Raw genomic sequence first — 26,271 nt, 5'->3', positions numbered from 1 at the left:
ATGTGCCCTTTTTATACTAAGAAAATTGAAAATTTTGGTTAAGTTTTGTGTTTAGGTCCATTTTATTCCTTAAGTATCAAAGCTATTGCTTTCATACTTGCAACACTTACTAACTATCATAAGGGGACTGTGCAGGCAAAGTAATGTAACTCTGACTGGCATTTTGACAGAATTATGTGCCCTTTTTATACTTAAAAAATTGAAAATTTGATTAAGTTTTGTGTTTAGGTCCACTTTATTCCTACAGTATCAAAGGTATTGCTTTCATACTTGCAACACTTATTAACTATCATAAATGGACTGTGCAGGCAAAGTTATGTAACTCTGACTGGCATTTGGACGGAATTATGGGCCCTTTATACTTAGAAAATTGAAAATTTGGTTAAGCTTTGTGTTTTGGTTCACTTTACCCCTAAAGTATCATAGATATTGCTTTCATACTTTGAACACTCGCAAACGATCATAAGGGTACAGTAAAAGGACAAGTTGCATAACTCTGGTTGTCATTTTTACGGAATTATGCACTTTTTTGACTTACTAACTTTGAATATATGGTTAAATTTTGTGTTTCGATCCACTTTACCTCTTAAGTATCAAGGCTATTGCTTTCAAACTTCAAATACTTTCATGCTATCATGAGGTTACTGTACCTGGCAAGTTGAATTTTACCTTGACCTTTGAATGACCTTGACTCTCAAGGTCAAGTTATTAAATTTTGCTAAAATTGCCATAACTTCTTTATTTATGATTATATTTGATTGATACTTTGACAAAACTACTCTTACCTGACATACCACAATAGACTCCTCCCAAACCATCCCCCGTGCCCTCCCCCCCCATCCCCCCTCCCCCCCCCCTAAATATATATATATTTTTTAAAGATAATCTCACAAAGGACCACCACACCCTCACACTATACCCCCCCCCCCCACCCCACCCCCATTTTTTTTTGAAACGGTTAAAAACACAGGTATTTATTTTTATTATTTTATGTTTGAAATAGCATTTACAACAATAGACTCCACCCAAACCCTCCCCCGTACCCTTCCCCCCCCCCTCCCACCACACCCTCACACTATACCCCCCCCCCCACCCCACCCTCAAATTTTTTTTTTGAAACGGTTAAAAAACACAAATATTTATTTTTATTATTTTATGTTTGAAATAGCATTTACCACAAGACTCCACCCAAACCATCCCCGTGCCCTCCCCCCCCCCTCCCCCCCTCCCCCCCCCCAATTTTTTTTTTTTTTTAAAGATCATCTCACAAATGACCACCACACCCTCACACTATACCCCCCACCCCCCAAATTTTTTTTTTTTGAAACGGTTAAAAAACACAAATATTTATTTTTATTATTTTATGTTTGAAATGCCGTCCAACCATCGCACCCAAGAATCCCCCCCCCACCCCGCCTACCCCCACCCGAATCTCCCCTCCCCCTAATTTTTTTGTTTTTTTTTGTAAGATCATCTCACAAATTACCACCACACCCTCACACTATACCCCCCCCCCAACCCCCCCCCCCCAATTTTTTTTTGAAACGGTTAAAAAACACAAATATTTATTTTTATTATTTTATGTTTGAAATACCGTCCAACCATCGCACCCAAGAATCCCCCCCCCCCACCCCACCCCCACCCCACCCCCACCCTCCCCCGAATTTTTTTTTTTTTCGTTTTATTTCGCATTTTTGGAAGATAATGTAATAAATGTCCACACCCGCACACTATACACCCCTCTTCACTCCACCCCTCCCTCCTTTGTGATTGAAAATGAGAGTCCCTTCACCTTTAAAAAGAAAATAGATGAGCGATCTGCACCCGCAAGGCGGTGCTCTTGTTTAAATATTTAACTGATGGTGTCGTGATTTGAATTGTGTTTTGCCAGTCTTCTGTATCTGCATTATTTTAGAAATGTTATAAGATGTTAACTTAGACAAGCTTGTATCTAGATAGTTGCTGATAGAGTTACTGTGGTTTCTTGTGGATGCATCGGTTCTCAGATCATTTGATACCTATGCTTTTTTGATAACTATACGTTCGTGTTGCTTCTGCTGTTTTAAAATACTAGGCTCGTTTTCCTCGCGTGAAGAGTCGAGATGCTCGTTAAGATTGCCGCCAATATCGATATTTTTGCCATTGTTCTTTATCTGCATTATTTTAGTAATATTATAAGATGTTAACTTAGACAAGCTTGTATCTAGATCGTTGCTGATAGAGTTACTGTGTTTTCTTGTGGATGCATCGGTTCTCAGATCATTTGATACCTATGCTTTTTTGATAACTATACGTTCGTGTTGCTTCTGCTGTTTTAAAATACTAGGCTCGTTTTCCTCGTGTGAAGAGTTGAGATGCTCGTTAAGATTGCCGCCAATATCGATATTTTTATGTGCATGGATATTTTAACTTGTAAAGACCGGATAAAACATGCCGCGCGCCCTAATTCCATTGGTCGATAGAAGCCCGGGAAAATATAAAACAAGAGACATGAGCTTAGCAAATTAAAGCTTCCAAGCGAGTTACATATCAGGTAAGAAAATAGTTTTCTCATTTATTGTACTTTGCATGTTAAACAATTTCAGCGATATGTTTATCTTGAGTAAAGAAAGATACATATGGGAAAAACTGATGAAAACATAACTCCAAAACGTAAATTACTAGTATATAAACTGTTATAACAATTAATGTATGGGATATTGCAATGCTATGGTTCGCCCAAGACTCGTGTCGCTCGTGTTGATTATTTAACGTTTTATTGTAATATCCTGTGGATCCAATTAAATACCTCCTTACACAATCGACGTCCTAGAAACAGATACAAAATGCAATAAGCATGCTTATGACCGTGTGAATCATTTGGTTCTGGAGCAGTGTTTGGATATTATATTACAGTGTGTTTTGACCGAAAATGCCCAACATAAAAAATGCAAAAATAGAAACAAAGGTTTCAACAGAAACATTTATATTTTCTGCCAGCCATCAAAGTCCAATTGCATTGCCATAAAACTAAACAAAATATCAACATCTTTGTCATGTAGACGTAGCTTATGCATGGCTCTGTTAATAAACAAGAACAAATTTTAGCACAAGGTATCGACAATCCTTAATTTTAAAACTTGAACGTTTAAAATATAGTCATTTGTGTTTTCTCGGTCGAGAAATCGCAACACAGGGCAGATTCCGATATTCACGCCGTTGGCATGTGTCTAGAACGCATGTGTATTTATTGTACCAGCTTGCAATATGAGGAAAAAAACATGAAAGTAAAAGTCGATTCTGTCCGTCGCAAGTGTCCGATTAACATAATATGTATGTTTTGCATACATCGTTATGACTTGAAATTCTGTTTATCAAACAACGTAAAGATGTTTTGTAACGCATCGTTTAATTGGCTATTAAAGTGGACATAATAAACACAACACTGTTACTCTAAGCCTAACTAAGCCTGTGTATCTGGTATCAATTGCATGCATGGAACGGACCGCACATTCGTTCTAATCTGTCTGTCTGTCTGTCTGTCTGTCAGTCTGTCTGCCTGCCCGTCCACCCGCCCGCCCGCCCGCCCGCCCGCCCGTCCGTCCGTCCGTCCGTCCGCCCGTCCGTCCGACCGTCCGTCCGTCCGTCTGTCTGTCTGTCTGTCTGTCTAGTTTGATAACTTTTGCAATATTGAACATACCAACTTGATATTTACCATGCATGTGTATCTCATGTAGCTGCTCATTTTAAGTGGGGAAAGGTCAAGGTCAAGGTCATCCTTCAAGGTCAAAGGTCAAATATCATTGTATTTTTCTTTCCTATAACTTTAACCTTCGTTAAATGTTTTTATCATAACTTGTTTAATATTGAACACAACAACATCATATTTGGCATGCATGTGTATCTCGTGGAGCTGCACATTTTGAGTGGTGAAAGGTCAAGGTCATCTTTCAAGGTCAAAGGTCAAAATAAATAAAAAATATCATTTCTCCATTCAATCTCTTACTTCTCGTGCAGCTGCACATTTTTTAGTGGTGAAAGGTCAATGTCAACCTTCAAGGTCAAAGATCATTGTATTTTTCTTTCCTATAACTTTAACCTTCGTTAAAGTTTTATCATAACTTTTTTAATATTGAACACAGCAATTTCATATTCGGCATGCATGGGTATCTCGTGGAGCTGCACATTTTGAGTGGTAAAAGGGCAAGGTCAAGGTAATCCTTCAAGGTCAAATGTCAAAAGTAAAAAAAAAATCATTTCTCCATTCAATCTTTTATTTACTTCTCGTTCAGCTGCACATTTTTATGCCCCCGGATCGAAAGATCGGGTGTATATCGTTTTTGGTCTGTCTGTCTGTCTGTCTGTCTGTCCGTCTGTCCGTCTGTCTATCTGTCCGTCCGTCCGTCCGTCTGTCATAAATTGTGTTTCCCAAAACTTTAAGATTGGTTAAAGTTTGATAACTTTTGCAATATTGAAGAAAGCTATTTCATATTTTAGATGCATGTGTATCCCACGGAGCTGCACATTTTGAGTGGTGAAAAGTCAAGGTCAAAGTTATCCTTCTAGGTCAAAGGTCAAATATTGTTGTATTTTTCTTTCCAAAAATTTTAACCTTCATTAAAGTTTGGTTATAACTTTTTGAATATTGAAGATAGCAACTTGATATTTGGCACGCATGTGTATCTCATGGAGCTCCACATTTTTGGTGGTGAAAGGTCAAGGTCGTCAAGGTCAAAGGTCAAATTTATGGCTTAAAGCGGCGCCTTCGGCGGCATTGTGTTTCTGACAAACACATATCTTGTTTAATATTGAACACAGCAACTTCATATTTGGCATGCATGTGTATCTCGTGGAGCTGCACATTTTGAGTGGTAAAAGGTCAAGGTCAAGGTCATCCTTCAAGGTCAAAAGTCAATAAAAAAATATATTCATTACTCCATTCAATCTCTTACTTACTTCTCGTGCAGCTGCACATTTTTAGTGGTGAGATGTCAAGGTCAACATTCAAGATCAAAGGTCAAATATCATTGTATTTTTCTTTCCTATAACTTTAACCTTCGTTAAAGTTTTATCATAACCTTTTTAATGCCCCCGGATCGAAAGATCCGTCTGTCATTCATTGTGTGTGTCCCAAAACTTTAACCTTGGTTAAAATTTTGCAATAACTTTTGCATTATTGAAGATAGCAACTTGATATTTGGCATGTATGTGTATCTCATAGAGCTGCACATTTTGAGTGGTGAAAGGTCAAGGTCAATGTCATCATTCAAGGTCAAAGGTCAAATATATGGCTTCAAAGTGGCGCAATAAGGGGCATTGTGCTTCTGACAAACATATTTCTGTTTGACAATGCAATTGGACTTTGATTGCTGTCAAATAGTTTAATCCATTTTTACTTGTATTTGATTTTGGTTATTGGCATTTTCGCTAAAAAAACGCAGTTTTATACTTTCCCAACACCGTTCCCTTCATACGGATTTAATAAATTAACCAATTATCGTATAATTTATAATTTGTGAAAATATAGAATAGACTGGCTTTCATTTTTTAAAAGCCTCGCATTATATGACTGATCTTTAGTTACAAACAACTCAATGTTCATGTAATCCTCCAGTTTACGTATTAAAGTAAAGTTTAAGTATTTACTTGATTAATTACCCTAAGCACTTTGATTTATCTTTATTGTTATGGATATTATCTGGAAGTTTTTTGTATATGACTGCTTATTCCTAAATACTCGTCAATCAATTATTTTATTGAGTATACATTCAATATCTTTATATGATATTATTTACTCAGTATCATATTATTTCTATTTCGTGAAATATTGATTTTTCGTTCAAGAATCTCGAAACATAAAGTATGGCTTCTCATCGGACAGTCGCCACCATCTGTTTGTTACTAGTTGCCCAAGTAACGCACATTCAAGCACCAATACCAGGTCTCCTCACTGCTATCGGTGCTGGTGCTGTCGGTTCATTCGGAGCGCTCGGAACGCTCGGTGCTGGTGCTGTCGCTTCACTCGGAGCGCTCGGAACGCTCTGTTCTGATGCTGTCGGTTCACTCGGAACGCTCGGTGCTGGTGCTGTCGGTTCACTTGGAACGCTCGGTGCTGGTGCTGTCGGTTCACTCGGAGCGCTCGGAACGCTCGATGCTGGTGCTGTCGGTTCACTCGAAACGCTCGGTGCTGGTGCAGTCGGTTCTCTGGGAACGCTCGGTGCTGGAGCGCTCGGTTCACTCGGAGCACTCGGTTCTAGTGCTATCGCAGGTTTTGGTGGTGTCGCTATGGGCGATGTCATTTCCGCCGCCGGAGGGGCAGTTTCGACTGGTACAAGCTATGCGGGATCGACGATTCAAACTCTCATGTCACTGCCCTACCCGGTAACAATGGGCAAGGAGATAGAAAACTGGACAAAGTTTGAGCTGATGAAACCGCAGTATACAGTTGTGCATGGAGTAATCACTACCCCTCCTAGCCCAGTTCGGCCGGGTCAAAAAGAGGCGATGGTGGCGCGAAAGTCTTCGTTTACGACTTCTGGTTCCTATGGCGTCGTGTCCTGGGAAATAGCAGGTAAATCTCGCCGGTTAGTCGTAATGTGGTCGGTGCCACTAAACACATTTCTACACGGTAATGTGTTAGCTGTCGGTATAACGAAGCAAAACGTAAACCATGATGGCGGATGGGCAAACCAGATGTACAACAGTGGAAGTAACGAAAGGCTAGGGTTTGAGAGGAAGGACTATTACCACGACATGCCGACCGTTCACTGGGAGGACTCTAACTTAGGATTGATGTTCTTTGCGACCATGAGCAATACACAACACGCACTTGTTGAAGTTACCTTCTCTGCAATGAATGAGAGCGACCTCGCAGATTCTATTCGGGACAACCTGGCAAAGAATCGAAAGAAAAGAAGTAGGCCTAGCCGACGCTTCATTAATGGAGGTATGTGTTTTTACACTTGCTTTCTATTTAACACAAAAGTAAATAAATGTTTTCTCGATATGTGGAAAATTGTGTGTATGTAACTTTGCATCATTTAATCATAACATAGTAAGTTTCGTTACTCTCATACATTTGTGCCCGGCTGTTTTCGGAAAAAAATCCGAGGTATTGTCATAGCCAGCTCGTCGTGTCGTATCGTCCGCCGTAGGCGTCGTGCTAAAACCTTAACATTGGCTCTTAAAGCAAAGTGCTTCCACCTACAACTTTGAAACTTCATATGCAGATGCACCTTGATTAGTTCTACACACCACAACCATTTTGGGTCACTAGGTCAAATGTCAAGGTCACTGTGACCTCCAAAAAATATTCTGACAAGCTTGCATTTATTAAAAACTGCACCCGCAGCCGAGCGTTGGCACCCGTTATGCGATGCTCTTGTTAAATGTTTGTACTGATACTATGCTATTTTGTGTTTTTTAGCCTGAGAAAACGTCCATTCGAGGTGTGGCACTGCTGATTACGACCAGGCTTCCATGATTACTTCAAGATTTCTGCACGGCTCAAAGTTCAAGTCCTTTCTTATGATATATATCTTTGTATTCCTTTAATTTTCCAATAATTTGTATAAGCATACACGAGTGAGTGCTTTTGTGTTTGAATTGCTTACTTTGTTTATGTTCACGTTTTATTTCACAAAACTAACTTTACACAACATATCAAACTTGTTGTCAATATTTAAATGGTTTAGAAATGGACGGAAGGAAAATGACATTTTCATTCCAAAACTGAACCAACAATTATATGCAGTCATTTGTGTACCCTAAATCGCTAAACGCAAAATAAACGGTCAATGACGTCGAAATGTAGTATCGAAAGAAGTGATAAGACACTAAGTTGCTTATCGTTGAGGACATTAAAGGGACTGTCCAACAGATTAAAGCGTCGCTCGACGCGAATCGATATTTCGGGAAACTACGAGGATTGCTTATATATCTAAAAAATACCTATACATTTAACGTGAGCGCGGATGGTCGAGTGGTTAAATCGGCAGACATATAACTCCAAGCTTCCATGAGTCTAGGGGTCAGTGGTTCGAGCCCTGTGGAAGTTAACGTTTTTTTCGTCTTTTTAAAAATTGTATTCTTATTTTTTACTGGAGATTTTTAGTTCAAATGTTTAAATTTATCAATATAAAGCATTTAAAGCAGTAAATGACAAGCTTTAATACATGCCATAATCTGTTGGACGACCCCTTAAAAAAAAACTAGTTTAACTTCACCTCTTAATTTGAAGGGTTAGGGATACCCGACAAACATTGGAGCATTCTTTTGTTTAAAGATAGGTAAGCACAAAATCGAAAGTAATATTTTTATCCAGCCATGCACCGTTTATAATAGTATGAGCTGCAAAGAAACTCGTGAAAATTGTACCATAAATAGTTTCATGACATTAACATTCCTGCAAAGCAATAAAATTTAATGATTCGGAAAAACACAACAAATCTTGAATGGGATCTTTACCGTAGGCTAGGCAAGCACGTGCGCTGAAAACAACACGTAGGTTAGTCAATTGAAATAATCATTTCCCCCTCACTTTTCACACAACAGTTGGCCGGACAACTTATAAAAAGATAAAATATAACTTACTTATGAAGCCATGATACTCGCACATTAATAATCATTTGTCATTTAAGGGTAGACTTTAATTAATGATTGTTTAAAAGTGTATCATTGCTTTCATGCATACAATTTACATGTTATGAGGCATAGTACACAAAGCAAATTCGAAAGCGATATTTACCATGGACAGATGACAAGGAATATCAAGGTTAATTATGCGTGTTCCCACCAGTTTATGCGACTTTGAACTGCAAAAAAAATTGATCGGTTGCAAAACACAGTATATATATTATATATTAAAAAAACTATAATTTCAACACTTAGGATATCATCGAACTTCCGTCCGCTGACTTACGAATCTTTTAGCATTTTTGATTTTAGCAAACGGCATATGTACCGTTCACGACAATTATTCGTTTTATTTTATATGTAGCATCATCTAGCGTACTTGTTCACCTAAGTCTTTTTGTCTGAAACTATTAATTTCTTTTCTTTCATTATTTTCATTTTTCAAATGTAAAAATCATTGGGATGTGTGGTTTCAGAAAATGAGATGTGTAAACTATTTCCCTTTTAAGTCTAGGTAAAACTTGTGATCCCCGGGTCATTATTTGACCAAGTTTGTAGACCCGTGGATGAAGCTACATACCAAATATGAAAATCTTAGACCTTACTGCTTCAGATAATAAGATTTTAAAAGGCATTATATGTGTAAATTATATGTAAAAGTGGTGATCCCTGGGCGATGCTATTTATTATAACCAGGGCCATCATTTCAACAAACTTTGAAGAGAACCTCTACTAGATGATTCGTACTAAATGTAGCCTTGTTTTAATGTCTTCCATATAAACTGTGCACTGATTATGCCACTGAATGACCGGGTGGGGGAGGGGGGATTTTCGACCTAAGTAGCAAGCTGTGCAGATGATCTAGAGATGTAAACTTAAAAGTGGTTATCACTGGCGCGATGCCAGTTTTGATAAAAGGTCCATTTTTTTATGTGAAACTTTGTATAATACAATGTTCTTCAAAATAATGCTACATACAGAATATGAAAGTCATTGTCTTTTCCGTCCCATACAAGATCCTTTTAAAGGTTTATAATACCGCTATATAAGGCAATATAAACTGGTGGCACGATCGTGGTCAGCTTTGAATTCATGATCATAATCTAAGCACGTTGTGTAGAGCACCTTAAGATGATGCTACAAACGTTATATGAAAGCCTAGGCTATGCAGTTTCAGACGTCATCAGTGATTTTTATACGATTCCATATAGAAATTAATGTACAACTGGCGGCCTCTGAGTGGAGTTGATTTTCACCCCGGGACATACTTTGAATACACTTTCTGGAAAACCTCTAGGTGATGCTACCAAAACAATATGAAACCCTAGGGTTTGGTGAAGATTGTTTACTAGACCATTATTCCCTATATGTAAAATTTCTTGACCCACGGGACGGAGCCATTTTGACCTTCGGGTCATAATTTGAACAAACTGTAGGACCTCTGGATGATGATACGAGAGAAATATGAAAGCAAGAGGTGTTTCAGTTTCCGTCAATTATATTTTAAATGCATTTCTAATAGTTGTCTAGAAATACTAATGTCCCTCGGGGTTTGGCCAGTTTTGACTTCAGTAGCATAATCTGAAACTTTGTACATGACCACAATGCAATTCTACAACAAATAACATTACATTTCTTGCGGCTTTGCGGTTACCGATTAGAAGATTGTTTAAGTTTCCGTTTTTTCAGTACAATGTGTAGTAGTAGTAGTAGTAGTAGTAGTAGTAGTAGTAGTAGTAGTAGTAGTAGTAGAAGTAGTAGTAGTAGTGTTGCTTACGCTGTAGCTTGTAGCTGTTTAAGCTGTTGTAGTAGTTGTAGAGGTAGTAATATTGCAGCTCATGTTGATGTTTCTGTTGCTGCTGCTGTTGTAAGTATTGTAGTTGTTGTAGACGTATTAACATTATTTTCAGCCCCATCATTATTGTTGTCATAACTCGCTTTTTCTGTCAGCTAGCGGCATGATAGGCCGGAAAACCAGCGATGACACGGCAGCTCACGAAGGGAATAAATCCGGCCCAAACGGAAGTAATGTCGATGAAGCGGAATCCGCAAATGCAAGTTGGTATTTTACCAATAGGGATAATCACTTTTTATAAATAAAAGTGATCGTATTTTAAGAATGTTGAAATAACTATTTATTCACTTTAGAGGCTTTGAGTCCGTAATCCATGTAATAATGCGCTTAAGGAGGAATGGGTGTATCGAGTTATAAAGGGTTCTACGTTAGGTATCATACTGTTTTAAACTTGTTTCGCAATATAAGCTTTTAAATGCCACCCATTAGATGCCATGCATAAATGGCCTTCTATTTCAATATTCGCCCGTGCATAACTAATACTATGGCATGACCGAGCCTTTAACCCATTAATGCCTAGTGGACTCTTCCATTCTTTTAAATTGGATCAATTTATTTCCAAAATTAGGGATGTCTAGTATATTTATTTCTATATTTAGAATATTTCTTACAGAGATTCCTTTATGCATACAGCGCAGACCCTGATGAGACGCCGCATCATGCGGCGTCTCATCTGGGTCTATGCTGTTTGCCAAGGCCTTTTTTTCTAGACGCTAGGCATACATGGGTTAAGTAATGTTTGTTCTAATGTTCTTTTTATACAAAAGATTGGTTCCCATTACTTATGACTTTTCAAGTGACCTTCATAATTATGAAATAAACGGTGTGTTAGCTTACCGCGTACACGAACTGATATTAGTGGTAAAAAACATTATTTCTTTTGTATTTGAATGTAACGATTTACATAATTGTAAAAAGACATCAATATCAAACTTTAGAACTATACGTTTTTGTCAAATTGCTATTCTGTAAATATATGTATTTACTTAAATATATGTTATATTTATTTTAATCTAAAATATTCTATAGATTTAAGAAAAGTATATGAAAATGTTGATCTCACATCCGTTCAAAAGCACATTTTCACGTAGTTTTTTTTAAAATGTTTGTATTTGAATGTTTTAACTTTTCCCATATTGTGTAACTTGGACATAATTATTTTGATTGATTGTGTCGTTGCCCCTCTTTAGTTCGTTATTTCGTTTCCACAAATTATTAAATTTACCATGTACCGGTATCGTATTGAATACGCGGCTTTTAGTCGCTTAAAACGCTTTAATGAGCCTTTTGATAACAAAAACTGTTATTGAAATAGTTCAAATAATTGTATTATTGTTATATATGCTGTTTAATAAATGACCTACACACACCAATTTAAAACAGGGACCTATACATTTTTTTAAATACAATTACAAGTTTTAATGTTGAAACCTATTGCACTAACATCACTTCGTTATGCCAATCAATGCATCCTAAACAGATTAATACAAATCACACCGTGTGAGGCTAAATTAACACATACATCGAATGATAAGAACAAGCAACCGACTTGCGAAATCCAAAAACAGTATTAATAATTGGTCCAAGTTTCGTATAATGAGAAACCAGACAAAAACATTAATTTTCAGCTATAGAACAGTACTACGACAGTTTAAGCGAAAGACTTAAAGAAATTAATAACACGGCTAAGGCCTAATGGAAAATTCTCGTGTCTTTTAACAACAAACCTAAAAAATAACATAAATATTCCACTCATAAATCCAGTCGACAATTCCACTGTTACTGACTGTATTGAGAAGGCGAACATTCTTAATAAATTCAGTCATAGTCAATCAACTACTTCTATAGAACACCGGATCTCACTTTTGCACCAATTTCTCACTCGCTAAAGACTTTAATTATTAAACCTTCTGATGTCCATGATATACTAGAGTCACTTTCAGTTGACAAAGCATAAGGGCCTGGCGGTATAAGTCACTGGTGGTTAGCGTGTGGCTATGATATTAATTAGTGAAAACATCATTTTGAATGATAAATAATCATATTATAACGAAAAATCAACTTTTCTGAAGAAAAAAAATCACTATCAAATATATATATATAAATTTGATGGTGAATTTTTTTTCCAGAAAAGTTGATTTTTCGTTATAATATGATTATCAACTTTTCTGAAAAAAAAAGTTCACTATCAAATTTATATATATATATATATATATATATATATATATATATATATATATATATATATATTATATATATATATATATATATATATATATATATATATATATATATATATATATTTATATATATTATATATTTGTGCGATGTTCTACAAAAATCAGTACAAACGAGGAAAATTCACATTTTCGTTTTTTTGTCATTTTTTAAAAGATGAATGCAAGCATAAGTCAAATCCAAAGTTTTAGGTTTCTAACTATAATAGTTTTTGGAAATATTGAGTTTTGAACACATGCATCCTTTATACGATCTTATAACTAAATAATGGTTTTCTATATCAATTGACATTGACAACAAACTCTTTTGTAAATATAGTATACATGCATTTACTGTATAGCATTCACACATAGATTCAATGCATTAGTAGAACTGGCCATGTTTTCACATTTTATGTTCAAACAAAAACAAACATTTGAACACAGTGGTTGCTATGGTAACGAATTTACATAAAATAGATTATTTTCATTAAAATTGTCTAAATATCAGGAAAAAACATAATATTTACGTTTTTGTCACTTATATGATAAAACTGCTTACATTCAATGATCTTTGTTTCAACATGATATTTATTTAATACATAGTAACAAAAAGAATCTAAGAAAATAGGTTGAGTTATAGTGCAACATATCCTTTTTTTAGAAAAGATCCACATATTTTACAGTGTATTTATTTCAATCCATTAAAGACTTCGCCCAACGTAAACATCATACATGGAATTTAAAAGTGCCATACATATATGCTGGTAAAAAAGTTAATGTTCAGACATTTTGATGATGGTAATCATGGTTACCAAGGCAACAAAAAGATAGAATATCGATTTTTACTGTTTTGAACAGCAAAAACACCTTATTTTATCAGTAAATCCTATCGTATACATATCAAACATGAAAATGAACAACATTATTTGACAAAACAATTTAGCTACAATTTGTTTACGAAACCCACAAGGTAAAACCTCCATAAATAAACAAAAATAATGACATGTACTTCTAATTCAGAACAAACAAAGATGAACATGTATTCATTTAAAGGCATTAAAAGGTACCTTCTATAAATCAGTTAAAATAAACATAATAACATATTCATATAAATCGAATTAATTAGATCAACAAAGAAGTTAATGCCAAAATAATGTTTCCATAGCAACCAACAATCTTATTTTACATGTAAATGGGTTTCACAATCATGTGTATGATGAGCTACATCAACAAAAGTTATATATACCCGCCTGTCATAATAAATGAACACACATGATGAGTGGTTTATTTATATGGCTAAATGTTTTGACAAACTTTATAAAACATGTTTCAAGACATGAAAAGTTCACCAATGAACAGTTTATATGGTAAACAATAACATATAATTTGGTAATCAAAACAAATAATCTAAGACTTTTTGACAAACAGGATCACACAATTTTCAACCTTAACAGGGTTCGCACAGACCTTAAAAAGTGCTTGAAAATAAAGATTTACCTTGAAAAGTACTTTAAAAATATGGAGTGCTTAAAAATGCTTATTTTTTACCATAGCCTTAAAACATGCTTAGAATGTGCTTGAATTCGGCTCCAGACTGCTTGACAATTGAAATCTTTAATTTCTATGCCATTTGAAAGATCGATATAAATCATTTTAGTTTCTTTAAAGGGGGCATGAGGCGCATTGTGGATTAAACATAACAGGCTGTAAATGAAAATTGACGAATCCAGTTTTAACCAGTCTCGCCAGTGAAGGAACCACCCTATTGTTCATCGTAGACGTTTGTTATCGCCCGGCAGCGAATCATATTTTGCGCTGTATGTACAACTATAGCCGGAAATATCCTGATCGATTATATTGGTTTGTGGGAAATCTGCGCGAAAAACAAAATAAATTGACCAGAAAACAAAAGGCAACACTTTTTATACGAAACAATAGCAACGCACATTGTTTTTTTTCTTCGATGAGCGACATGATTCACTTTAGTTTTTCTTTTTCTTTATTACATATATCTCGGAACAAATACTTCAATCTTAAAAATGAATGCATAACCCCTTCCTCTGCATGTTCTCTGCAAAAGACGAAATCTTAAGAAAAATACAGCATAGTTATACCATTGCACATCGATGTACTGCAACTTCATGAGAATGTTTGCTATTGTTAAACAATGTTTGCTTCATGGGGATTCATGATGAAATTTACCTTTCAGGTGTTTCCAAATACGAGTGCATGAGATATTATCAACTTAGCTATCTTGTTCAAGTCACCGTTGTTGTGTTTGCTTATTAGTTTTATACGTGTGTTCAATAACTCTTTGTGTCAAGCTTGGGCATGAAACAACAATTCAGCAAATAATTTGATTGACACGCAGTCGCTTTAGTAATTTTACGCTGATTCTGGTTATCTTTTTCTGCAGGTAGACTTATCTTGAGACCAGTTATGACGCAGATCAAACATGGTCTATTGTCCAAAGATCATTATGTCGTTAACGTGGGCAAAGATCATGTTTTTCTTTCCATGATGCACATTTTACGAGATAACGATGATAAGTGTCACATGGGAAGGTGACAACTCAACCTGTTTGACTGTTGATTGTGTGAAGCCCGAATTTTTAAATGTGATAAAGCCTCGTTTGATGGACTCATATTAGCCTGGGTGTATTTTAGTTACCTGATTCCTGTGTTCGTGATTACCCTTTTTTATGTGCTCTAATATGAACATTCTTTGTCAACATGATGACCTACCTAATTACAGTATGTTTTACATGGTCAGTTATAAAACATAGTTAAAAGTAATTGATTTTTGCTAATCAAAATAACCAATTGGTATACTTGAATTTCATGTAATTTTGCTATTAATTTTTCACACATTTTCACCAGTCAGTATACATATTGTAATTCTAATATCTAGTCATTTTAACCACTAGTTTATTAAATCATTGTCTTTAATTTCAAAATATAATGATAAAGAAACCATATAATCACAGTTTGGGCATCATGTGTGCTCATGTAGTGCCTTAGTCATTTGTTGATTGGGGCTTTGAGATTCATTTGAATTTATGATAAATCATTGACATCATGAAAACGGGATAAAATGCGTGTGTCGTTAGGAAAAGGTTTTAAAAGCTTACAAGTTTTATTGCACTTGTATTTGTTCAATAAACAAAGTTTAAAATGGATGGATGGGTGGACGGGGGATGGTATAGGATGGTTTGATGGTTGGATGGATGGATAGATTTGGGTGGGTTTCGGATGAATGGGTGATTGGAAAGAGGGAGGGACAAACGACTTGACTTACAGACATACTGACATCTACTTGATAAGCTTTTATAATGGTTCACTTAAAAATTTGTCTAAAGATATACAAAAAACAACAATTTAACTATATATGAACACGAACAGTTATTTAAAATTATTAATACTCCGTTAAATTATTGGCTTTATGATTTTTACTAATATATAAAAAAAAATTTTTTTTATAAACACAGCCACTTGTTTTTAGCTCATGAAAGCACAATATGCACATGCTGAGCATCTAATTTGCCTTTTGTCCGTCGCTCGTTGTGCGTCATCTATCGTCAATTTATCCTGTTAACACTCTAGAGGCCACATTTATTTCCAATATTCATGAAACTTGGTCGGACGATTTGTCTCAATGATGGCTCGGCCGAATTCAACGATGGGTCATGTGAGGTCAAAAAAATAGGTCAATGGGTCAAATTAAAGAAAAAGCTTGTTTACACTCTAGAAGCCATTTTTTCCAATGTTAATGAAATTTTGTATAAACATTTGTTCTTATAGGATCGCTATTGAGTTTGAAAACGGTTCTGGCCCAAAAACATGGAAACCAAGGGGCGGGCAGTTTGCTTTATACGGCAATAGTGAAACATTGTTAGCACTCTAGAAGTCACATTTTTGATCCCATCATGATGAAATTTACTCAGAACATGTATTATCATCATATGTCGGCCGAGTTCGAAAATGGTTCCGTCAGTGGAAAAACATGGCTACTAGTGGGTGTGGCAGTTTTTCTAAAAAGGCTTTAGTGAAAACTTGTTTAATCTCTAGGAGTCACATTTTAGTTTAATCTACATGACTCTTTCAACGGCAACTTTTATGAATAAATCTGTGTGTCATTGTACGAGAACTTTGTGACCTTTCTCAAAACAGATTATACCAATGGGATAAGTGCCTTTATCAAATTTGAAGGGTTTGGGTTTCTCTTATGGGTCACATAACCCCAAACCGGAAATCCTGTTTGCAGGGTTACATGCAGTCAACTTGATACTAAGCACACATTATTCAGCGCATGCTGCCTAGGATTTGTAAAATACGTTGCAAATGGTGTGTTTTGGTGTAAAATTGAAGGTATATATGTACGCAATAAGAAAAAAAGTCATGTTTGTGCTCTACTTTTTCTGTTGATGGTTTCCGGCTTTGAAAGTAGGTCATACTATTTGAGCCCAAATTGGCCGCCTCCACAGGTGTCAAAACCGGTGTGCCGAAAAGGTAAATATTTTTGAGTTATGACGTATAGAATTTAATGACATGCATGTGTTCAAAAGATTATGCATTTATCTTTCCAATGATGTATTATGATAAAGTGACTTATCGCTTGATCATGGTAAAAGATGATATCGAACTTCAACTATTTTATATGTAATATAGAAGGAAATTAATTGCGTATGCGTAACCTTTTAGATGAGGTCGCTCAACAAAGCAACGGTTACTTCCAACCAATTAAAAAATTATAAGTGTACATTGTCGATCAGAGCTCGGGGGCATTTCATTCTTCGAAAACATGCATATATCTCAAGTTTCAATATGTTTTCATAATATAGTTATAATTGTATTTCCATTTTTATAACGCCACGCTTCAATCACGCGTAGCTCAAAATAACGTCGACCGCGTTTGTACGGATTTCTGCTGACGACGTCACACACACACACATATATATATATATATATATATATATATATATATATATATATATATATATATATATATATATATATATATATATATATATATATATTTGAATAAATATATATATTTGATAGTGAATTTTGTTTTTCAGAAAAGTTGATTTTTCATAATAATAAGATTTTTTATCATTTAAAATGATGTTTGCACTAATTAATACCATAGTCACACGCTAACCACCTGTGGTATAAGTAACCATATTTTAAAAGAATATCGAGCCGAACTATCCACTCCTTTCTGTGACTTCTTTAACTAAGCACACGTATACAGCCAAACTGTTGGAAAAGAAGCAAAATTAATGTCACTGACGTTTTTCAAAATGGTGATCCGAAAGTAGTGAGTAACGACCGACCATTTTCACTACTTAACACGATGGACAAGGTTTGAATAAAAAGTTTTTAAACATGTTTACAATCTCCTTGTTAGTAATAAAATACTCACCTCATTTTAGTCTGGATTTTTACCAAGTGACTCAACAACCCCCACATACTTGTTATATATAGCTTGCTATAGTCTAAATGATTAGACGTAATCTACCGATTACGTCTAAACTGTTAACGTTTTCCTATAACAAATTGATTTCAACTTGATATACTTCAGTTTTTCTTGTTAAATCTTTGCTAATGCATAAAATTATCATTAATTAGACATAAATATGAGCGATTACCTCTTAAATGTGTAAATATTGTGATTGTTTTCGTCGCGTAAGATGACAAATAATGACAAATAATAATGCAACAGTCGGAACATGTTTTGTTACTGAATGTCTTCAATTTAAATGCGTTAAAAAAACGAAATAACTAAACGACTACATCATACGAAAACATTCTGGTGGGTCACAACTGTGTGCGCATTCTAGAAAATTATTTCAGTTTCGTACAATTATTTGATTCGAATTCGAAAAAAAAAGAAAAAATCTGGAAAAAACTGTGTTAATAACTGTAACAATTTACTTCAGGAGGAACGCTTAATAGCTGTGTATTGTATATTGTGTTATCTTAATAAACCGCGCTAAGACTGAGGCGCGAACTGAATGATCTTTTTAAATAGTGAGAACTAAAAAGCCCGTTATGTATGAACAATATGTCCTTATTGTTATTGTCTTCGTATTATCCATGGCATCAGCGGATCAAAACGGTGTCATAGGAAGTGGCCGCGTTATTAGGGACTACTTTATCAAGGCGGTGAAAGTCGACTGGGACTATCTTCCGCTGCAGATGAACGTGGTGGATTCATACGACACGTTTGTATCTTAATATTTATATAGAAAATTGAAAATCAATTTTTACGGCTTGAAATTCAGTTAAGCATCTTGTCAAAACCCCAAGCATGCACTTTTCCCGCTCATTAAGATTAATACCTGCAAGTATTTCAAATCGTCTGATCGGTTGTCCTGTTTGCAGATACCCGAAACGTTATGTACAATATTTTAACCACAAAAAGCGAAACGGTCATTATATTTGTTTATTAACTTTCAATATCTTTCAATAATTTGTCTCATACTTTCAACGGTACATACAGAGAAAATTAAAACAAATAATTAAGTGTTATATATGTGATGCTTACTTAAGTGATATTGCAGCTGTTGACGCGAATGATGCTTGTCCGGTCGTAATAACGACGAGTCTCTATTCCGCTCCTTTACGCTACTCGTGAACCTATTATTGTCTCTGATTTCGTGTAATGGAATTCGATAATCCTCAAATTTTCTCAATTTCCGCGAGACGATTTTACGCAATCAACTTATTTGATACAAACTCTCAGCACACCACATTTTCAAAATATGAAACGCTTTTGTCTGGTAGATACTGGCACGACACGCTCCTGCGCCGGAACAATCGCGTGGGCAGCAAATACTGGAAGTACGTGTACAGGCGATTCACCGACGACACCTTCACAACCGAGATCACCACCCCAAAATCATTCGGCATTGTCGGCCCCTTGTTGAGGGGAGAGGTCGGCGACACTATCCGTGTCCACTTCCGGAACAACGTTTCGGTCCCGCTCTCTGTGCATCCGCATGGGGTTCAGTACACGAAGTTGAATGAAGGTGTGTATAACTGGGCATGCGTTTTTCTGTCATAAGTATTTTATTATAGTCACACATTAAGGGACAGTTTTGAGGTTATCAACTAGTTTTTAGCGATACACGTGCTCTTTAAAGCTAAATATTCTGTTTTAAGTTTAAACTTTACTGTATCTTTATTGATATAGCTACTTATTACATTTTGTCATACCTTATGCAAAAAATATGTCTGTATAAGTCAACGATACGTATCCGAAATCCGTTGAGAAAAGTTCTCATAAAGAACGCAAAAAGTATTTGCGAATCTGAACACAGGCTAGAAAAATATAGTTTTAAATGCCGATGAACGAATACTATTAAACCGATTTTAATCGAAGTAAGTTTATAAAGTGCAAATCGCACACGTGTTTCCTGCTTTGTCGTACTGACATGCTAAGTTCGTAAAATACTATAGAGAAAATCATGAGTGTATGGACTGGTCAATACTTTCTTAAATTTGGACCGCGCGTACAAAACATATTGACGTATGCCATCAATGCGAACAAGTTGTACTGTGCGGTAGCGCTTTAGTGTAATTCGATGTAGATATTGATTTTTGTTTAAATGATACATTTATTGTCATCAAATATTAGTTCAAGTTTTTTTAATATAACATTTTTTAATATAACATTTTATGTGGAACTTTTTTCAAAATGTGAATATAGTTTATATTAGAAAAAAAGGCTTGAACAGTTGTTGTCAATGTGGCGAAGTTTTTAAATAGCTTGTTCGTTAGTATCCTTTCCATTATTATCAAGGTGCCCTCTATCAGGACAACACCAGCCAGAGGAACAAGGCGGACGAGAGCGTCGGTCCCGGAGGTAGCTACGTGTACACGTGGGAGGTCACTTCTGGTTTCGCGCCACGTGACGGCGACCCCAATTGCATCCCGTTCGGGTACCACTCTCATGTAAACGCGGAAAAAGAAACGAACGCAGGCCTATTGGGACTTTTGGTCATATGTAGATCGGGTAATTTCACGTCTATTTGAGTATAGTTATTTTCGATATCGGTTGATCTTAGGACGATAATTATTTGTTTGGAAGTTTGTTTTCTGCGTGTCAGGGATGCTGAACCTGTAAAATAAAAGCTGTCATAAAAGATTTATTTCCAAATTAAGTTTATTACAAATAACTTTTGATAAATGATTTATGTTATCTTAAAACTGGAGAGTTTTATTTTATATTTATCTGATCTTTCAAAATATTTTATGCAAGTCGAGATGTCACTACGTTACAGCCATCTGTATACGGTCATTTGACGTTTCTACACTCTTGTGGAGGAATATTGGTTCATGGATTTGATATCCAAAGCCGTGATTTTAATCTTGATCTTGGCGTTCGACCAGGTATTCTGACACCCCTTGGCGTGCGCTCCGACGTAGATAGGGAGCTCGTCCTATATTTTGACTCTATCGATGAGGGCAAATCATGGTTGGTTCATGAGAACCTAGAACGTTGCGGCGACCCCGCTGAATGCAAGCGTCTGGCCGACGCGGGCGATCCGGATTTTGAGGAAAGCTTGAAGAAGGATTCCATTAACGGTATGTTGTAACTTTGTCATTTTGAAATCATACTTGTTCTGTTCTAAGTCAAGTTTAAAACATGATATCGTCGCTTACAACACGAAAAGTCAAAAGGCGTCAACTGTTTTTTATTTCAACGTCGGTTAGTCGTTTATGGTTTGTTTTAAAATCTGAATAGGAGCTTTTTCATTGTTTATGTTAGGTAAACCTTTGTCACAACATGTCGTCCGTTTTTTGTACGATCGTTAAGTGCATGCGCACTGAATTACATGATGTAATTATATACGCATGTTCTGTAAGTACGAGACGATGTCATCCTCCTATTAATGTTTAATTAAATCAGACTGATACGTTACCTTGGTCAATCACTGAATTGTTTCAGTAAATTCTGCTATCCATCTTCATTTCCTTTACACAATAAGCACACACTGTGTAGATGACACTAAATCCAATGCCCATATGGTCCCATTGCAAATTGACCAACTTCCAACCCTTTTTTCGCCTATTCGTTATATCTGATTGCGCGAACTTATCAATTGAAAGATATCGACAAACGCAATAAAATGATATGTGATGTAACTTCTTTCGCCTCAATACAGATACCTTCACAAGCCCACTACCTTGAGAAACGCGCCCTCAAACATTCGTCTTGAGCGCAGTCCCCTCATGAAATTCACCAACCACTTTCAGACACAAATAATTACCACAAAATGATTGTCTGCGATTGCTTAATGGATTTTATTCCAGAAGAGAAAAGGAACAATTAAGAAATAGACACTACTTTCGAAATGGACGACGAAGGGGTACACAATGATTAAGTGGAATGAAGTATTCAATTACGTTTTTCGTAATAATTGATGATGCTGAGGAAAATGATTACTTTTTTCGGTTGACGCTATACAACTAATGTAACCAGTTTTCGCCGATCCTCGAAACACCTCGTGGGCTCGTTTATGTCATAACATTTGAGTCAATACATCAATCCAAAACCAGTGAGGAATATATTATGTTCTTTTAGTCGTCGGGACAGTTTACTTGATCTTCATCACACTTTGATAAATAGTTTTTGTGAGAATGGCTTGGCTAAAAAGGATGATCAACCAATCGTCCAAGGGAAGTAAGAGCAATTCAATTGTATTTATCGGAATTTAACCGATTCAAACAGTTTTCTCCAATTATTTTCATTTTACCATTTTTACTCGATTATTGTTTACTTAATTTTAGTAATTATGAAACGCAATTCTCAATAAACGCTTCGCTATCAAACAAGGTTCTACCATTGGCGTCGATTTAAATAAGGATTATTTCGCTACTCTACAAATCATTCAGCTCTACTTCATCTATCACTGATTCTTAACCGCTTTGATTGCTACAATGAATACTGCGTCTTGTTTTACGACGGTTGTAGGGGATAAGTTTTGTAATTCAAAACTTTTCTTAAAGAAACTACTTATTTTCCCTTTAGGCAGCAGGTCCGTAAATCGGTAAATTTATGCTTTTTGCTTCCACTCTTACCTTACTTGCTTTAAAGGGGCCTTTTCACAGATTTTGGCATGTATTGAAGTTTGTCATGTAATGCTTTATATGTTGATAAATGTAAACATTTGATCTAAAAAGCTCCAGTAAAAAAATAAATAATAAAAATAAAGAAAGAAAATAAGTAACCCTCAACTGGGCTCGAACCACTGAACCCTGGAGTAAATGTCTATCGCTTAAACCACTCGGCAATCCGTGCTCGTACAATGAGTGATATATTTTATACTTTATATAAGCAATCCTAGTAGTATCACAAAATATAACGACAATAACAGAACTTTCAAAATTATTTTATCGATTCGCGTTGTAGCGCTTTATAATTTTCAGGTTTTTAAATCATCAAAAGATGCATATAATGGATATTTAAGAGCATGGTAAATGTTCAGTATTACTGGTTCCTCACAAATATCATAACTAAACGAAATTTTGAGAATCTGAATCATTTTTTTTTTAATTTTGTCAATTTACCAAAACGTGAAAAGGCTCATTTAAATGTCGTTTTCTCAAAAACTGTATTCAGTTGTTGTTGTTTTTTATTGTCAGGCTATATGTATGGCAATTTACCGGAACTAACTGTCTGCGCCGGCGACCGTGTGGCCTGGTACATCTTTTCACTCAGCGCGGAGCTACATCCGGTAAACATCCTCGGACAGACTTTCCTTGAGAGCGGTCAAAGGTAGAACGTTTATATATATATATATATATATATATATATATATATATATATATATATATATATATATATATATATATATATATATATGTATGCATATTTAATGGTTGAAGTTGTTGTTTTTGCGTTGGTGGTGGCATACAGTAGTGAGGATGAACATGCGACGCTGATATCATTGGTTGTTGTTGATGTGGTAGTTGTGGTGGACTTGGTGCACGCCGGGTATGCGAATACTTCGTTTACGGATGGCACTTCACATACAGAGAACAACAAACGCCACGCGCGAGAGGTGAGTTCTTCAGCTTTTTTGTATTTATGTTCTATTTATTTGGTTTTTAGACACAGAACATTGTTTGGGTGATTAATGGTATAGCACTTCGTATTGCGAAGAAAGAAATTCTCGAAAAACGGTGAATTATTTTTAGAAAAAACGATAAAAGTCCATCGATAATCAGCATGAATTGAATGATCAGTACATATTTAAACAAAATAAACATACTTGGAAATAAATCAAGAACGTGCTTACAATTCGAAATAAAAGATCAATATATCCAGTAATGTTACAACATGTTACATTTTAGTTTACTAATGTATTTGATAAAATTCAAATGTTTTAAGAGTCGCATGCACATTTTTCATCTGCACTTCGTTTACCGATCATCTAAAAAACAATGGCACTTCGTTTCCCGACATCTAGACACTTTTTTTCCAGATATAACACACTCGTTTTTTGTGAATCAAAAATGCAGAATTCGCTGTGGAATACTGTTAAAGTAAGCAGGCAATAAATAAAAATGTATGTACTAAGTACGCAAATAAAAAACGAATTACCGAAGCATGTTCTTATCCCTTTGAAATATGATTATGATTTGGTATAAATGTGAAAGATAAATGTTAAACAAATTGGATATGTCTAATGAGTAAAATCTATATGACCATATATTTTAAATTACGTTCTAAGCGGTTGATCTAAAGCATTTATCTTTATGTCCAAATGAAGGTACTAAGGCTATTTACTTATATATTAGATAGCATGTCATGAATAATCACTCTGCTTAAACTGCCTCTCAGAGATTAATATCAGCAGCGATGCAGGTTCGAAATTCTATTGGAACTTTTTGGCTCAATGCCAATAAACGAAAATAGCAATAAAAGAACGGGCGGGGTTGATATAATCACACGACAGTGGTGTAAAAATTATGCATATCCGTCTTTGTTTTTAATATAAACACAACACATGCTGCATATGAAGTTCTATCCAATATAGCACCCTAAACTTCGTTTGTGGGGGTATACTAAGTACTGACTCCATAATATGACATTTAAACATTTTATGTACGCATTCCTTTTTTCCATAATCAGTTGTTTTTACGATTTAATTTTAACCGTGATTCTTAAAACTCAACCTATACAGTGATTTAGGGTCAGGTGAATCGCACTTCGAGCAAACGTTAGCGTTGCGTAAAGTGCTCCCTATAAGCATGGCTCAAAATTAAGGGAGTTTTACCATTCTCTTTTTAATTGTGTTGCTACGCATAAGTATCGTCTTGATGATGCGATTCAAATAAGCACAACCGACAAAGGAATTTATGAAGGACAAATGTGTATTTGCCTCATAAAGACCCCTTCACTACCGTTATCTAGAGCCCTGCTATAAGTAAAATTAAACACGATTGTGTTGATCCGCATTATCCGTACACATTTATTTAATAATAAATATTATCTTATTTGAAAATTGCAATTATAATATACATAGTATAAATTAATAGTAATGTGTTTTTTGAAAAATATATTTTCAAAATGTTTCGTATGAATAGCCATAATATAAATAAATGCATTTAAGATAGAAGATAAAACTCAGTTATAAGAGTGCCCGCTTTGTTGAAAGTCTCCGTAATCTGAAGTGCCCTTTATCGGTAAACAAAGTGGCTGCAACTTTATGTATGCCACCTTTTACAACATGCACTATCTTTGTTTATATTTCATTGAATGCTATCAAAATTTCAGTATTTGAAGCACAGTGATTACTCTACATGCTGGAATAGCAAACAATTTCTTGCAATAATTCTAAGTAGTTTTATTTTGTTAAAATGTTTACTGTTCATTCAGTTTATGCTGTTTTCCGATCGAATTTTCTATTTTTTTGGGCAAAACTGTACCATTCTTCCGTGAAATTGTGTATTCCCAATACAAAAGGATACACCATTTATCAACTCGACCATGTGTCTTGTCTTAAAAACTAGTCTTTAGGATATAACTTTAAATAAAACAGAGGAACTTACCTCTAGCGCGTGGCGTTTGTTGTTCTCTGTTAGTGAAGTGCCATCCGTAAACGAAGTATTCGCATACCCGGCGTGTGGTGGTAGTCATGGTAGTCGTAATGGTTATTGTTGCGATTGTTGTCATTGCGGGGTATGCGAATGTAGTAAGTTGTTGTGGTGAAAATTACGATTGTGATTTCCATGTCTGCAGCGGTTTTGATAGTAGCAAAGCTTATCATTGTGGCAATGGTTGTGGTAATAGTTACTGAAGTGATGAAGACGTCAGAGGTGCGGTGGTTGTTGTGATGGTTGATGGTTGAAGAGCTGGTTGTGATTAAAACTTTGGTCGGGATGATCGCTTCGTTGTATATAATATGATGATATACGTATGAAATGGATTGGCTAAACTGGTGTTTGTATTCGTGGAGATGACGATTTCGGCAGTTGATGTTTTTGAGGTATTCGTGGTTGATGTAATGGTAGTAAACATATTTGTTGTCGGGACGATTATGATGGTGATGCTGGTGGTGGTTTCTAGAGT

At 35.5% G+C, this 26,271-nt stretch overlaps 2 protein-coding genes across 8 annotated transcripts in view; both read left to right on the top strand.

The window, feature by feature from the left end:
* Positions 1-2,450: 2,450 nt before the first annotated feature.
* LOC127868500 (conoporin-Cn1-like) lies at positions 2,451-7,702 on the top strand. Its single transcript, XM_052410327.1, has 3 exons — positions 2,451-2,533; positions 5,824-6,925; positions 7,406-7,702. Exons 2-3 carry the CDS (start codon positions 5,842-5,844, stop codon positions 7,408-7,410), a joined length of 1,089 nt encoding a protein of 362 aa, XP_052266287.1. The 5' UTR covers positions 2,451-2,533; positions 5,824-5,841; the 3' UTR covers positions 7,411-7,702.
* An 11,044-nt stretch (positions 7,703-18,746) lies between these two features.
* Positions 18,747-26,271, top strand: part of LOC127868497 (hephaestin-like protein) — an 83,889-nt gene continuing 76,364 nt past the window's right edge. For all 7 annotated transcript variants that reach the window (XR_008044154.1, XM_052410324.1, XM_052410323.1 and 4 more), the window contains exons 1-5: positions 18,747-18,913; positions 19,476-19,720; positions 20,494-20,706; positions 21,084-21,278; positions 23,340-23,472. Coding sequence is in view for 6 of the 7 variants with exons in the window: in XM_052410324.1 (XP_052266284.1) it covers positions 18,786-18,913; positions 19,476-19,720; positions 20,494-20,706; positions 21,084-21,278; positions 23,340-23,472 (914 nt within the window). In the remaining variant the exon portion in view is untranslated. The remainder of the gene's footprint in view (positions 18,914-19,475; positions 19,721-20,493; positions 20,707-21,083; positions 21,279-23,339; positions 23,473-26,271) is intronic.

Source organism: Dreissena polymorpha, chromosome 2 (assembly GCF_020536995.1).
Source record: "Dreissena polymorpha isolate Duluth1 chromosome 2, UMN_Dpol_1.0, whole genome shotgun sequence".
NCBI lineage: Eukaryota > Metazoa > Mollusca > Bivalvia > Myida > Dreissenidae > Dreissena > Dreissena polymorpha.
This window is presented reverse-complemented; position numbering and strand designations above follow the sequence as displayed.

Excerpts from the sequence above, each read along its gene's own strand:
- LOC127868500 (XM_052410327.1), top strand. The coding sequence starts at position 5,842 with ATGGCTTCTCATCGGACAGTCGCCACCATCTGTTTGTTACTAGTTGCC.